General features: G+C 44.3%; 1 protein-coding gene and 1 long non-coding RNA gene across 2 annotated transcripts; both read right to left on the reverse strand.

Moving 5' to 3' along the window:
- Positions 1–1,168: 1,168 nt before the first annotated feature.
- Positions 1,169–4,479, reverse strand: LOC119467217. The gene is made up of 2 exons (XR_005195754.1): positions 4,327–4,479; positions 1,169–1,232 (listed from the first exon to the last, which is right to left on the reverse strand). It is a non-coding gene; the product is annotated as an uncharacterized LOC119467217 (long non-coding RNA).
- A 3,754-nt stretch (positions 4,480–8,233) lies between these two features.
- Positions 8,234–8,905, reverse strand: LOC108284013 (40S ribosomal protein S7-like). The gene has a single exon (XM_037728527.1). The coding sequence runs from the start codon at positions 8,865–8,867 to the stop codon at positions 8,283–8,285; it is 585 nt and encodes a 194-aa protein (XP_037584455.1). The 5' UTR covers positions 8,868–8,905; the 3' UTR covers positions 8,234–8,282.
- Between the last annotated feature and the right edge of the window lie 6,574 nt (positions 8,906–15,479).

Raw genomic sequence — 15,479 nt, forward strand, 5'->3', positions numbered from 1 at the left:
AGAGACAGGGTTTCAACTTGTTGGTCAGGCTGGTCTTGAACCCCAGGCCTCAAGTGTTCCGCCCGCACCAGCCTCCCAAAGTGCTAGGATTATAGGTGTGGGCCACTGCAACTGGCATTGCTGGCTTCTTCAATATCCTTCCCGAGAGAGTTTACTTCCTAAACAAACAGCTATGAAAGAAGTATTTCCACACTTTGGGAGGTCAAAGTGTGAGGATCACTTGAGCTCAGGAGTTTGAGACCAGCTTGAGCAACATAATGAGACTATATCTCTACTAAATATAAAAGAAATTGGCCAGGCGTGATGATATGTGTCAGTAGTCTCAATTACTTGGGAGGCTGATGGGGGAGGATTGCTTGAGCCCAGGAAGCAGAGATTGCATTGAGCTGTGATCATGCCACTGCAATCCACCCTGGGCAACTGAGCAAGACCCTGTGTCAAAAAAAAAAAAAAAACCTTAAGTACATGTGTGGGTGTTTTCCCCACATATTAATACTGTACCCATCAGGTTTTTAGTCTGTAGAAACTCTTTTTCAAAAAAAAAAAAAAAAAAAAATTATCCTTTTTATTTTTTTACAAAGGGTAACATAATTTATACCCTGCTCTATATCTCGCTTTTCCATTTGGATAACTTTCCACATGGTTATGCCTATAATTTATTTAATTACTTCCCTAGTGATAAACATTTAGTATATTTCCAGTCATTTTTTATTGTAAACAATGCTGCTGTGAATTACCTTGCACATATGGCATTTTGTGAAGGTGAAAGCTGGTATATAAACCAAACCTGAGTTTAAAGCCGCTAAACTGCTATGCCACACTGCCCCCCAGTATGTTGTTAATTGATTCAAGATGATTCTTCCTAACTCCTCTCAATTGTTTTTTTCTTGAGACGAAGTTTTGCTCTTGTGGCCCAGGCCGGAGTGCAATGGTGCAGTCTCAGCTCACTGCAACCTTTGCCTCTCTTCAAAGGATTCTCCTGCCTCAGCCTCCCGAGTAGCTGGGATTACAGGCACGCATCACCACACCCAGCTAATTTTGTATTTTTAATAGAGAAGGGGTTTCTTCACATTGGTCAGGCTGGTCTCAAACTCCCAACCTCAGGTGATCTGCCCACCTCAGCCTCCTAAAGTGTTGGGATTACAGACATGAACCACCACACCCGGCCTACTTTATGTTTTAATCTTCATGATGCTCAGCTCCCAGCTCCAGGTGCAGCCACTCTTGAATACCTGTGAAATTCATAAATATTCAATGTCCTCAAGCAATCTTCTCCGGGAACCTTATCTACACTCAGATGACCCTGATCACAGAGTCTAGAAAAGGGAAATAATAAACTCAGAGCACTTGAGAAAGATTTCCTTTGCCTAAAAGTTAAGGTGAATATACTTTAGGAAGTAACCCAGAAGGGGAAAGTGTCTGTTTTAGGCACATGGAAAGCCTTTCCTAAGGTGAGACAATGATCCGACTCTTGCAAAGATTGATTGCATGCTGGCATCTTGAGCAATATGCCACCTGATCATGTGTGACACGTAGCATGGGTCATTTTTGTCAGGCATGACCTTTCACTATGTATGGGACTAACTTTGCTCTAGATTGGAGTCATTTCCTGTAACATTTTAGTTACATCTACTTTGTGGTGCTAAGAGGCTTGCTGGTCTTATGATAAGATAGATAAATGACTCAGAAACTCCGTCTCTTCTTGAACTTTAGTCTAATTTGTGTTGCAATGACGTGTACTCCCCTGTGAACTTTCACCTAGATAGCTGATCCCCTGAAATTATTAACAGTACTGCAGGTGGGCGTAATAATCCTCTTCATTCATTTTGAAATATCTTAACACTTCATAAACATTACCAAATACATGTAAAGTTAAAACTCCTCTTTTTTTGTGAGACAGAGTTTCACTCTGTCATCCAGGCTGGAGTGTAGTGGATCAGTCTCCACTCACTGCAACGTCTGTTTCCCAGGTTCAAGCAAATTTCATGCCTCAGCCTCCTGAGCAGGTGGAGTTACAGGCATGAGCCACCACACCCGGCTAATTTAGTGTGTTTTTTCAGTAGAGATGGGGTTTCGGCCATGTCGGCCAGGCTGGTCTTGAACTCCTGACCTCAAATGATCCACCTGCCTCGACCTCCCACAGCTCTGGGATTCCACACATGAGCCACCGCTACGGGCCAAAACCCCTCTTTCTATCTTAGTCATAACAAACAGCACTGGTCTATAATTTTCATCTTGTGGAAATAGTAATAAATAATACTTACAGTCTTTACCACATGTTAGGTATTGTTCTAAGCCCTTTAGGTAATACTCACATGAGGTGGGCTCGTTATTATCCCCATTTTATTTTTTTATTAAAAGAAATTTTTTTGGACGGGCATGGTGGCTCATGGCTATAATCCCAGCACTTTGGGAGGCTGAGGTGGGCAGATCATTTGAGGTTGAGAGTTTGAGACCAGCCTGGCCAACATAACGAAATCCCATCTTTCCTAAAAATACAAAAATCTGCCAGGTGTTGTGGCGTGCACCTATGATCCCAGCTACTCAGGAGGCTGAGGCAAGAAAATCGCTTGAACCTGGGAGGCAGAGGTTGCAGTGAGCCAAGATCCAGCCATTGCCCTTCAGCCTAGGTGACAGAGTGGGACATCATCTCAAATAAATGAATTAATTAAATTTTAAAACCATAATAAATAACTTTTTGAGAAAAATAATAATAAATTTTTTGAGACACTGTCTCTAAAAACAATTTTTTTTTTTTTTTAAAGATGGGGTCTCACCATGATGGCCAGGGTGGTCTTGAACTCCTGACCTCAGGTGATCCACCCACCTTGGCATCCCAAAGTGCTAGGATTACAGGCGTGAGCCACCACACCCGGCCTCTAAAAACAATTATTTTGAGATGGAGTCTTGCTCCTGTGGAGGCCGAGGCAGGCTGATCCCCTGAGGTAGAGAATTTGAGACCAACCTGATCAACATGGAGAAACCCCATCTCTACTGAAAATACAAAATTAGCCAGGCCTGGTGGTGCATGCCTGTAATCACAGCTACTCAGGAGGCTGAGGCAGGAGAATCACTTGGACCTGGAGGTGGAGGTTGCGGTGAGCCAAGATTGTGCCATCGCACTCCAGCCTGGGCAACAAGAGTGAAACTCCATCTCAAAAAAAAAAAAAAAAATTAGTCAAGGGTGGTGGTATGGGCCTGTGGTCCCAGCTACTTGAGAGGCTAAGGTGGGAGGATGAACCCAGGAGCTCAAGTCTGCTGTGAGCCGAGTCATGCCATTGTACTTTAGCCTGGACAACAGAGAGAGATCCTGTCTCAAAAAAGAGGAGGAAGACAAAGAAAGAAGAAGAAGAGGAGAAGGAAGAGGAAGAAGGAGAAGGAGAAAGAAAAGGCTTTCAGTGTGTCCTAATTTTCTAGGCATCAATGAGAATTGGTACTTTTCCCAGTGATTTCTCCTGTGATTCTCTCAGGCTGCCCCTAAATCAAGCCATTCCTTAAGGTTTTCTCAGGACCTCCTTTGTTTCCTTGCTGGACTGTCTCCCTTGACCATAAGCCATCTCATGCTACTCCTAACTCCTAACTCCAAGGCAGTGACTCCTAAATCAACCTTTACACCCTGAGCTATCTGTGCACAGAGGGACAATGTGTGCTGGTGTCTAAGGATGACACTTAGACCACAGACCAAGAACACCTGTGCATTGTACCAAAGCCCTAGATGGGAGGTTGGCAATCCTTGTCTTTAAAGGGCCAGATAGCATATACTTTCGAATTTTGTGGACCCATGGAGTTTCTCTGTCTTGATTATTCAACTTAGTCATTGTAGCATGAAAGTAGCCACAGACAATATAAAATCAAAAAGGCATGGCCATATCCCCATAGGTTTTTATTTGCAAAAACAGGCAACAGGCAGGAGCTGGTTGTGGTTGACTGAGCCCTTTGATCATTGATTTTCAAACAAGAAGCCCCTTCTGAAACCACTAGTAGAGAAAGAAAGAAACGAGAGAGAGGAAAGAACTCAGTTTTTCCCTCCCACTTACTCCAACCAGAGCAATTTAGCTTTAATCTATTTGTTTACAATGGCTGACTAAGATTTCATTTGCACAATGGGTTTCAGGGCCAAAAAGTTTGAAAGCTGCTTATCTACCAGTTCTCTGAGTTTCATTCTAGGTATGAATCTATCACCTCCTTCAATCTAGTCAGCGTCTGCTTTGATCCATGTTCTCTGCCAAAGTAGCAACCGAATTGCCCACTTCTGATCATATTACTTCTTAATCTTCAGTGACTCCCTATGAGCCATTCCCAAGCTTCCTCCTTAATCTAACATACCTTCTCCATCAGCCACCCAGGGCTCTATGCAGGAGACTCCCCAAAGGTGCTTTTTCTTCTCTTTTTGCACGTTCTCCCCTTGCCTGGAAGGCTCTCTGCCTCCCATCCCGGGCTCTTTGTAATCATCTATTTTGCCACCTAGAAGCAGCCTCTTTTCTATGTTCCTGCTGTACTTTTTCACCGGGCTTTGATGTGTGCCTGCCCTAGCTCCCCTGCTGGATTAAGTCTCCTTATTAAGGGCAGGAATCACATTTTGTAGATCTCTGTACACAGCATAGGCACTAGCATAAAACCGTATCCACAGCAGCTATCTGACCTCTTCGTTTAGATTGAAAGAAGGCATGCCCTAGCAGAGTGCATCCTACCTGCCCAAATATTTTTTCACCTGTCTGTCATCTTCTCACTCCCACCTCCTCCCACTATCTATAGAAGGCCATCATTACAATGCCCAGGTGTTACCTATGTTCTTAGTTTATAAGAATACCTGATTGATGACTGGGAGCTAAAAGAACAAGATCCAGGTGAACTAGCAGTGAACAAGACATGAGAAAAGGGCTTGAGAGAAAGACAAATCTACAAGCCTTGCATGACAGGCAGGCATAAGCTCTCTGGCCCAAGTGGGCAAGGTCTAGGCTGAGGCAATTGCCAGGGTTTGGAGAGACATTGTTTTACAGTAGAAAGAAACAGGTCTTGGAAAAGAACTTGCTTAGTATTTACAGCTGTTGACCATTAGGTGGATTTCTAATCCTCTGAGCCTTATCTGTAAATTAGGAATAAAGTATCTTTTGCAATACTCTGAGTGTTAGGAATAATGTTCCTCGTACCGAGCATACAGAGCAGGGGCTCGATAAGTGGGGTTACAGGTTGCAAAGAAAGGGAGGAAAGAGGCAAATAAGATGTAAAAAAAACAAAAAGAAGGAAAGGGTAGTTTTTTTTTTTTTTTTTTTTTTTTTGAGATGGAGTTTCGCTCTTGTTACCCAGGCTGGAGTGCAATGGCGCGATCTCGGCTCACCGCAACCTCCGCCTCCTGGGTTCAGGCAATTCTCCTGCCTCAGCCTCCTGAGTCGCTGGGATTACAGGCACGCGCCACCATGCCCAGCTAATTTTTTGTATTTTTAGTAGAGACGGGGTTTCACCATGTTGACCAGGATGGTCTCGATCTCTTGACCTCGTGATCCACCCGTCTCGGCCTCCCAAAGTGCTGGGATTACAGGCTTGAGCCACTGCGCCCGGCCCATTAGGTGGATTTCTAATCCTCTGAGCCTTATCTGTAAATTAGGAATAAAGTATCTTTTGCAATACTCTGAGTGTTAGGAATAATGTTCCTCGTACCGAGCATACAGAGCAGGGGCTCGATAAGTGGGGTTACAGGTTGCAAAGAAAGGGAGGAAAGAGGCAAATAAGATGTAAAAAAAACAAAAAGAAGGAAAGGGTAGTTCTTTTTTTTTTTTTTTTTTTTTTTGAGATGGAGTTTCGCTCTTGTTACCCAGGCTGGAGTGCAATGGCACGATCTCGGCTCACCGCAACCTCCGCCTCCTGGGTTCAGGCAATTCTCCTGCCTCAGCCTCCTGAGTCGCTGGGATTACAGGCACGCGCCACCATGCCCAGCTAATTTTTCGTATTTTTAGTAGAGACGGGGTTTCACCATGTTGACCAGGATGGTCTCGATCTCTTGACCTCATGATCCACCCGCCTCAGCCTCCCAAAGTGCTGGGATTACAGGCGTGAGCCACCGCGCCCGGCGCGGAAAGGGTAGTTCTTAAGATAAATGTCGGCCAGTCATGGTGGCTCATGCCTGTAATGCCAACACTTTGGGAGGCTGAGGCGGGCAGATCATCATGAGGTCAGGAGTTTGAGACTAGCCTGGTGAATATAATGAAACCTCATCTTTACTAAAAATACAAAAAATACAAAAATTAGCTGGGTGTGGTGGTGTGCGCCTGTAGTCCTAGCTACTCAGGAGGTTGAGGCAGAAGACTCACTTGAACCCAGGAAACAGAGGTTGCAAGTGAGCCAAGATCACACCACTACACTCCAGCCTAGGCAACAGAGTGAGACTCCATCTCAAAAAGAAAAAAAAAGATAAATGTCTTTATTTTTCTCTATAGAGACGGTCTTGCTATGTTGCCCAGGCTGGACTCAAACCCCTGGCCTCACGTGATCATCCCACCTTGGCCTCCCAAAATGTTAGGATTACAGGTGTGTACCAAGCCCAGCCAAGCTGAATGTCATGAACTATTTTTTTTTTCTTTTTCCACCGATGACCAGCAAATCGCATTAGGCTCCTTTTAACCATGGCTGAAATGAGACTATAATAATGTGTGATATGTGCAATAGGAATCACTTGAGAATCTTGTGAAATGACAGATTCTCATTCAATAGGTCTGGGTGGGCCTGATATTGTACATATATGATGTAATTCTGCTGGTCTGTGAACCACCCTGTGAGTAGCAAAGTGGTTGTCCACGTGGGCTGTTGAGATAAAAACAGCTGAGTTGGCTGGGCTGCCTGGTCTGCTTCTCTCACATGCCTAAAAACTATGCTTTCAAGAAGAAGGTGGTCAGCTGAGGGAGGTTAAACTCTGTCAGGGAGAACAGCACCACGTGGAATGATAAGGGCCAAAGGGTGCAGAAATTACAAGTGAAAAAGAGAACTCGTGTTCTTTGTGGCTTATCTACAGACCATATTCAGACACTGGAAACTGGATTTAAATTCTTCTCTGGAGATGTTAATCTCTTTGGACCTTGGCTGAAATGCTGGAATTAAAAAAAAAAAGATTAAGCAAGATAGTCTTAAGAAGCTTTTGCAGCAAACCACCTACATTTGACACAGTTTCATCAGCGGTAAAATGGGAATAATAATAACAATATCTAAAGCAAATGTAGCAAATTAGTCATTGCAGAATCTAGGTGGTGGAAGTGTAGGTATTCACTGAACAATTCTTTTATTTATTTATTTATTTATTTATTCTTGAGATGGCGGAGTCTTGCTCTGTTGCCCAGGCTAGAGTGCAGTGGCGTGATCTTAGCTCACTGCAGCCTCCACCTCCCAGGTTCAAGAGCTTCTCCTGCCTCACCCTCCTGAGTAGCTGGAATTATAGGTGCCTACCACCATGTCCAGCTAATTTTTGTAGTTTTGGTAGAGACAGAGTTTCTCCATGTTGACCAGGCTGGTCTTGAACTCCTGACCTCAAGTGATCTCCCCACCTTGGCATTTCAAAGTGCTGGGATTAGAGGCGTAAGCCACTGCACTTAGCCCCACTGAAAATTCTTTCAATTTTCCTATATGTTTGAAATATCTTCATAGTGAAATGTTGAAAAAAATATGCTTCCAAATAAGGTTGAAATGAAATAAAATGGAGTAAAATAGATGAATCTAAATAACATTAGCCCAGTCTCAACAGTAGTTACTCTCTAAGGGACTCTCTTTTAGCAGTTTTAGAAATTATTTCAGAGGCAGAAATAAGCATAAAATATTTCTGAAACGATACGTAAGACAAGGAAACATTGATTGGCTCCAAGGAGGGGGAACTTTGCGAGTAGAGGACAGAATGGAAGGGAGACTTTTCACTGTATTCTCTTCTGTAAGTTTTGCATATCAGATCATGTGTATGTATTACCTATTCAAAAAAATAAATAAAATTATGGCTAGGCTCACACTTGTAATTCCAGCACTTTGGGAGGCCAAGGCGGGCAGATCACTTGAGGTCACGAGTTTGAGACCAGCCTGGCCAACATGGTGAAACTTCGCCTCTTCTTTTTTTTTTTTTTTTTTANTTATGCTTAATATATTTGATTTTGGGAGACTAAAGGGAAGGTAGTGGCCACTTTGGAATGAGAAGAGTCAGAATCAACTGGGGTACAGGATTGAGAGCACAGTCTCTCAACTCTATATCCCTTTGCTTTCATTTTTTTTTTTTTTTTACTGTGAATATATTTTTTATTTAGTCATTCTGTTTACAATTGAAACTCTGGGAATTCAAAATTAACATCCTTGCCCGTGAGCTTCTTATAGACGCCAGAAAAAGTTTCAACCTTGTGTTCCACATTGTTCTGCTGTGCTTTGTCCAAATGAACCTTTATTAGCCGGCTGCCATCCAGTTTCACGCGGATTCTCTTGCCCACAATTTCACTTGGGAAGACCAGGTCCTCAAGGATTGCATCATGCACAGCTGTCAGTGTACGGCTCCTGGGACGCTTTTGTTTATTTTTTGTACGGCTTTTTCGAGTTGGCTTAGGCAGAATTCTCCTCTGAGCGATAAAGACAACATGCTTCCCACTGAACTTTTTCTCCAATTCGTGTACTAGCCGGACTTGGATTTTTTGGAAAGATTTTAGTTGAGGAACAGGAACAAAGATTATGATAGCTTTCCGGCCACCACCAACTTCAATTTCCTTGGCTGCCGTAATATTCAGCTCCCTGAGCTGAGCCTTGAGGTCCGAGTTCATCTCCAGCTCCAGAAGAGCCTGGGAGATGCCGGACTCGAACTCATCTGGCTTCTCGCCATTGGGCTTCACGATCTTGGTGCTCGAACTGAACATGGCTTTCTCCTTGGCGAGCGCCGACTTAGGAAAAGCTCGCCTCTTCTAAAAACACAAAAATTAGCCAGGTGTGCTGGTGGGTGCCTATAATCCCAGCTATTCAGGAGGTTGAGGCAGGAGGATTTCTTGAACCTGGGAGGTGGAGGTTGCAGTGAGCCAAGATCATGCCATTGCACTGCAGCCTGGGTGACAGAGCAAGACTCCATCTCAAAATAAATAAATAAATAAAATCAAAATAAAAATGTAGAGCTCTCAAAGTCTAACAGTTTGCCTCTCTTCCAAGCAGTTTAATAATTAAGTTACAGAACTTGCTGGGCATGGTCCTTGGTTATCAAAGAGGTCAATGTTTAGCTTCATTGAAGCAGTACATCACGAGGCTGAACTGGCTTATGCGCAGCCAGCTGGCTCCCTCTACTTGAGGACATTTTTAGCTATGAGCCAGAGGACTGTATTTTCCATTCCTGTGTTCCAGACAGGGCTGAGCTCAGGAAGTATCTAGGTTGGGTAGCTAGAGAAGAATGAAGGGGTCAGAGGCAGACTGCAGGTCTAGCAGATGTGTGTTAGAGGACATAGACAGAGTGAGGGAGTGAAGAGCTACACGTCACGGCTGGGGCATAGTCCTGTGTAAGGAATATTTCACATGTTCCACACTTAGAATTTACATAGTGTTTATAGACATTGCCTTCTCTGAGTCACCCAATTTCTCTAGATGGCAAGTGGGCAAGGATTTTGTCCTGTCTTACCAAAGAAGAAAACTGAGTGTGGTGACCGTGACATATACTGCTCAGACATCCTTTCAACTGCAGGGAGCAGTTGACCGAGGGCCCCTGCTGCCTTCTGAACTCCATCACTGTGTGTGAGCTGAGGCCACACACCCAAGGGCTAATTCCAGCCAGTGACAGAGTGTGGCAGGGGTATTAAGGCAGGCTGATACTTCTGAGATATGGGACTCCTCTGATGACTGGAGTGCTCTCGCAGCCTTGCTGAACTTGCCTTAGAATACACTATGATGTAACATGCTTCTACCCACCCTTCCCTTTTTTCCTCTCTTCTTCACTTACGGTGAGGCCTGCATCGCAGTCTGTTGGCCCTGCCAGCCTCTCCTGGCTCCTTTGAATTTTCTTCTAGAAGCATTTCCTGCAAATTGAATACTGTTTTGGCATCAAATATAGATCTGGGTGATTCTAGGTATGCTTGTAATCAATGCAGTATACCATCTTTGTTTTCAGAAATTCATTTCAATTTGAATCATTAGGCACATCTTCTTTTCCTTACCAGCATATCATTTTTAATACTTTATTTAAAAATTTACATATATATAGTCATTCTGTGTGGCATATTATATAGGCCAAGAAATGAAAATTAGCCGGGTGCAGTGGCTCACACCTGTAATCCCAGCATTTTGGGAAGCCAAGATGGGTGGATCATTTAAGGCCAGGAGTTCAAGACCAGCCTGGCTAACATGGTGAAACCCTATCTCTACTAAAAATACAAAAAATTAGCTGGGCATTGTGGTGCATGCCTGTACTCCCAGATACTCAGGAGGCTGAGGCAGAAGAATCACTTGAACCTGGGAGGTAGAGGTTGTAGTGAGCTGAGATCATGTGAATGCACTCCAGCCTGGGCGACAGAGTGACTCTGTCTCCAAAAATAAAAAGAAATGAAAACTATTTTATGTTGTTAAAAATATAATTCTAGGCCAGGAGCTGTGGCTCACACCTGTAAACCCAACACTTTGAAAGGCTAAGGCTGGTGGACTGCTTGAGCCCAGGAGTTCTAGACCAACCTGGGCAACATGGCAAAACCCTGTCTCTACAAAAAATACAAAAATCAGCCAGGCATGATGATGCACTTGTAGTCCCAGCTGCTCGGGAGCCTGAGATAAGAGGATCGCTTGAGCCTAGGAGGCAGAGGTTGCAGTGAGCCAAGATTGCATTACTGCACTCCAGCCTCCGTGACAGAGTGACACCCTGTCTCCAAAAAAAAGAAAAGAAAAAAACGAGAAAGACAGGTTCTCACTGTGTTGCCCAGGCTGAAGTGCAGTGGCTATGAACAGGCGTGATCATAGTGCATGACAGCACTGTGATCTCCTGTGATCACTCTTGAACTCCTGGGCTCAAGCGATCCTCCTGCCTCAGCCTCCTGAGTAGCTGGGACAACCAGCACATGGCATCATGCCTGGTTATTTATTATTTTGTTTTTTTTGAGATGGAGTCTCGCTCTGTCGCCCATGCTGGAGTGCAGCGGCATGATCTTGGCTCATTGCAACCTCCGCCTCCTAGGTTCATGCAATTCTCCTGCCACAGCCTCCTGAGTAGCTGGGATTACAGGTGTGCACCACCACACCCAGCTAGTTTTTGTATTTTTAGTAGAGATGGGGTTTCACCACATTGGCTAGCCTTGTCTCATACTCCTGACCTCAAGTGATTCACCTGCGCTGGATTCCCAAAGTGCTGGGATTACAGGCGTGAGCCACCATGCCCGGCCCATGCCTGGCTATTTAGCTTTTATGAAGACTTTGAGGTATTTTTGTTGTTGTTGTTCTTTATATAATTTATCCTCCCCCATTCTCCACTCCATTTTTCTTTCTTTTTGAGACAGTGTCTTGCTCTGTGACCGAAGCTAGTGTGCAGTTGCCCAGTCTCGGCTCACTGCAACTGATCAAGTGATCTTCCCACCTTAGCCTCTTTAGTAGCTGGGACTAGATGATACAGGTGCACAACACCGTGCCTGGCTAATTATTGTAGTTTTTTATATAGATGAGGTTTCACTATGTTGCCCAGGCTGGTCTGGAACTCCTGAGCTCAAGCAATCTTCGTGCCTCAGCCTCCCAAAGTGCTGAGATTACAGGCATGAGCCACTTCACTTTTCCTTGTCTTTATTAATGCTCTGGAGTTTGTAATTATATGGCCAACCTAGGGGTTCTGGGAATTTGCTCAGGCCAGGAGAATTACCATTTGCAGGTGGCCCTTGTGGCTTGACAAGGAATCTCATAAACCCGCACATGCTGGTGAAAGGAGGAGATGGTTTAAGTCTTTTGAAATGGTGTCACCGGGAGAAAGGAGCAATTGTTAGTTGTGAGCAGGACACCATTTGACATAGGGTGGGAGGAGGCAGAGCAACCAGCAGGCTCTTATTTCTAGGCTGTTCCTGGAGTTGGCTGGCAGCAACCTGATTGGCAATAGCTGTTGGCCTGAGTTCCCAGGACTCCATTCTGAGTTCATTCTGGTTGAACAGAATATTTTGTGAGAACAATAGGGCTTTCTCCCTAAAGTGTGCTTGGCTGAAAGAGAAAGCAGGAGCCTTCAAGGGCTAATAATCTAGGAGTGGCTGACACTGAAGTAATACATGGAAGAAAGGCTACCAAGCCAGGGAGGTGAAGGGCAGTTTGAAGCAACTGGGGAAAGTGAGGTGTGTGAAAGCAGTGCTTCTGCTCATGCGTCCCCACAGAGACAGCAAGTGTGGCTAGAGACGAGGACTGTGCCAAAGCTAGGGGGCCACAGGAAAGGGAAGGCTTGGGCGGCAGAGCAAGGCTTGGTGAAGACATGAAGAATGTCTTCAAGGAACTGTCTATGTTGCCAACTGGTGATAAGCTGGTCTTGTTGAGTCTGTGTAGTAAGGAATCGGTACCTTACACACACACACACACACACACACACACACACACACACACACGAAACAGAGAGAGAAAGAGAGAACAGTATTGCCTTGCCTCCTTATAAGAGTCAGAGATCTCAGTTACTAACTATATATTCTGGGCTCTTCAAAAGCAGGGGTCAGGAATTTTTTTATTTTTCTTTTTTTTGGACAGAGTCTTGCTCTGTTGCCCAGGCTGTAGTACAGTGGCACGATCTTGGCTTACTGCAATCTCTGCCTCCTGGGCTCAAGCAATTCTCCTGCCTCAGCCTCCCCAGTAGCTGGGATTACAGGTGTGTGCCACCACGCCTGGCTAATTTTTTTTATTTTTTAGTCAAGGCAGGGATTCGCCATGTCGGCCAGGATGGGCTTGAACTCCTGACCTCATGATCTGTCTGCCTCAGCTTCCAAAAGTGCTGGGATTACAGGCATAAGCCACTGCACCCGGCTGAGGAGTCGTGAATTTTACCTCTTTTGATTCCCTAATGTTACCCAATACAGGGCTGCACACTTGCCAGGGCCTCCCTGAATATAGTTTATTATTCTTTTGGGTGTCATGGAAAACAGGTTCTTGACATTCTGCCAATGTGTGCTATGCTAAATGGTTCGCATGCCCAAAAGCATGAAAGTTCCCCACCTCATCTTCAACATTCTTCCTCTACACATTTTTAGGGCTCTACCTAACAGTTCAGTTCTAATCACATCTTTCACTAAGCATGAGGTTTGTTAGTGCTGACAGCCAATGTCAGATTAAACCTCTGTGTCCCTTAGCCATTTGCAGAGAGGCCTGGGAAATCAGCCGTAAACAAAAGGCACATGGGGGTGAGAAGATAGGCAAGGACCTGCAGGGAAATTGCTCATTCTGATAGTGAAGACAGTCCTGACAGGCCCGAGAGAATACGTTACAAAGAAAGGAAGACTGAGGGCTTCTACTTTGTCCCAGATTTATATCTGCAGGCATTCTTTTTTTTTTTTTTTAGACAGAATCTCACTTTGTCACCCAGACTGGAATGCAATGGTGCAGTCTCAGCTCACTGCAACCTCCACCTCCCAGGTTCAAGTGATCCTCCTGCCTCAGCCTCCTGAGTAGCTGGGATTACAGGTGCATGCCACGATACCCAGCTAACTTTTGTATTTTTAGTAGAGATGTGGTTTCACTATGCTGGCCAGGCTGGTCTCAAACTCCTGACCTTGTGGTCTGCCCACCTCGGCCTCCCAGAGTGCTGGGATTACAGGTGTGAGCCACAGTGCCTGGCCTGCATATATGATTTTCTACCCATTCAGAGGACTGGTAAGGAGCTGCGAAATCTTCTCAGGGATCTTCATAGCTGCTTGGAGATTGTGAATTAGGGATTCTCATTAACAGGCAGAACTATCACAAGAAGTCTAGCATGAAGTCAATGATGGTAGCATATGGTCCACTGCTAAGAGATGTAGCATGCTGCTTTTGTTTTTAAAACTTCTCGGTGTTATACTTTCTGCTTACAAAAGGAGAAATACAGGCTCACTAAACATTTTCCAACATTATAGGAGATATATACTATGGAAAGTGTGGAAGTTTTTTTAATAATCGCTGCCCATATATCCCAGATCACCATTGCCAATTATCTGGTATATCTCTCTAGATGTCATGCTTTGTGATTTTGAAGCAGATTGTGTCTTTTTTTTTTTTTTTTTTACATGTGATATGGCTCTGACGCCCAGGAGGGAGTGCAGTGGTGCAGTCTTGGTTCATTGCAGCCTCCACCTCCTGGCTCAAGCCATTCCGTCACCTCAACCTCCTGGATAGCTGGGACAACAGGTTTATGCCACCACACCCAGTTAATTTTTGTATTTTTTGTACAGAGAGAGTTTCAGCATGTTGCCCAGGCTGGTCTCCAACTCCTCAGCTCAAGTCATCTGCCTGCCTCAGCCTCCCAAAGTGCTGGGATTACGAGCCACCGTGCCCAGCCACGTTGTGACTTAAAATATGCAATATTTTTGACTTCCAAAAATTGCACCACAAACTGAGATTCCTTGGCAGTTTGGAGTGTATGTCCTAATCTGTAAGTGTCCGTAAAAAAGAAAGAGAGAGAGAAATAATAAATGTAGTAAATCACTTCTATTTCTTTTCTGGGAAATAGTCTTCAGTTCTTGACTGTTATCTTTCATAGGAAATTGTGTTATTAAGTAGGTAGCCAGATCATTTCTTTAACATGAATATATTAAAGTTTAGTTCAGTCAGAGACTACCCCAATCAGAATCTCCCCAGCCTCCATTAAATAAATAAATAAGAATGAATATATTAAAGTTTAGTTCAGTCAGAGACTACCCCAATCAGAATCTCCCCAGCCTCCATTAAATAAATAAATAAGAATGAATATATTAAAGTTTAGTTCAGTCAGAGACTACCCCAATCAGAATCTCCCCAGCCTCCATTAAATAAATAAATAAGAACTGGTTATGAGCCTCATATGCTCACCTGCTGGAGAGCTGTCAAGAACATGGTGATACGCCCGTAATTTCAGCCCAGGAGTTTGAGACCATCCTGGGCAACATACCAAGATTCCTTCTCTATTTAAAAAAAAAAGAAGAAGAAGATGGTGATGGTGATCTAGACGTGTGGTTTCTGCTCAATCATCCCTGAAGTTCTTATGAGCACATGAAGGGAAGGGGCCATGTTTTTGATGCCTAGCAAGGATATTCTGCAGTGGTGGCTTGAGGAGAAATGCTTTTGTAAACAAATACGGGAGATCCTGCAACTTAAACTTTGACTCCCTCAGGAAGTAAAATCCTGTACATTTTGGGCACACCCACTCAGTGCACCAGCCACTAAGCAGCTCCAGGAGTAGTTCTTATGTTTCAGGGATACATGGTGCTTGGAGAAAGGAGATAGAGGCCTAGATGCTTATTCATCCTGTAACACTGGGCTGCTTTGCTGAGTTTATGCTCCCACATCCGTATTTTTTTTTTTTTTTTTGAGACGGAGTTTCACTC

This window comes from Cebus imitator, unplaced genomic scaffold (assembly GCF_001604975.1).
Source record: "Cebus imitator isolate Cc_AM_T3 unplaced genomic scaffold, Cebus_imitator-1.0 Scaffold267, whole genome shotgun sequence".
Taxonomy (NCBI): domain Eukaryota; kingdom Metazoa; phylum Chordata; class Mammalia; order Primates; family Cebidae; genus Cebus; species Cebus imitator.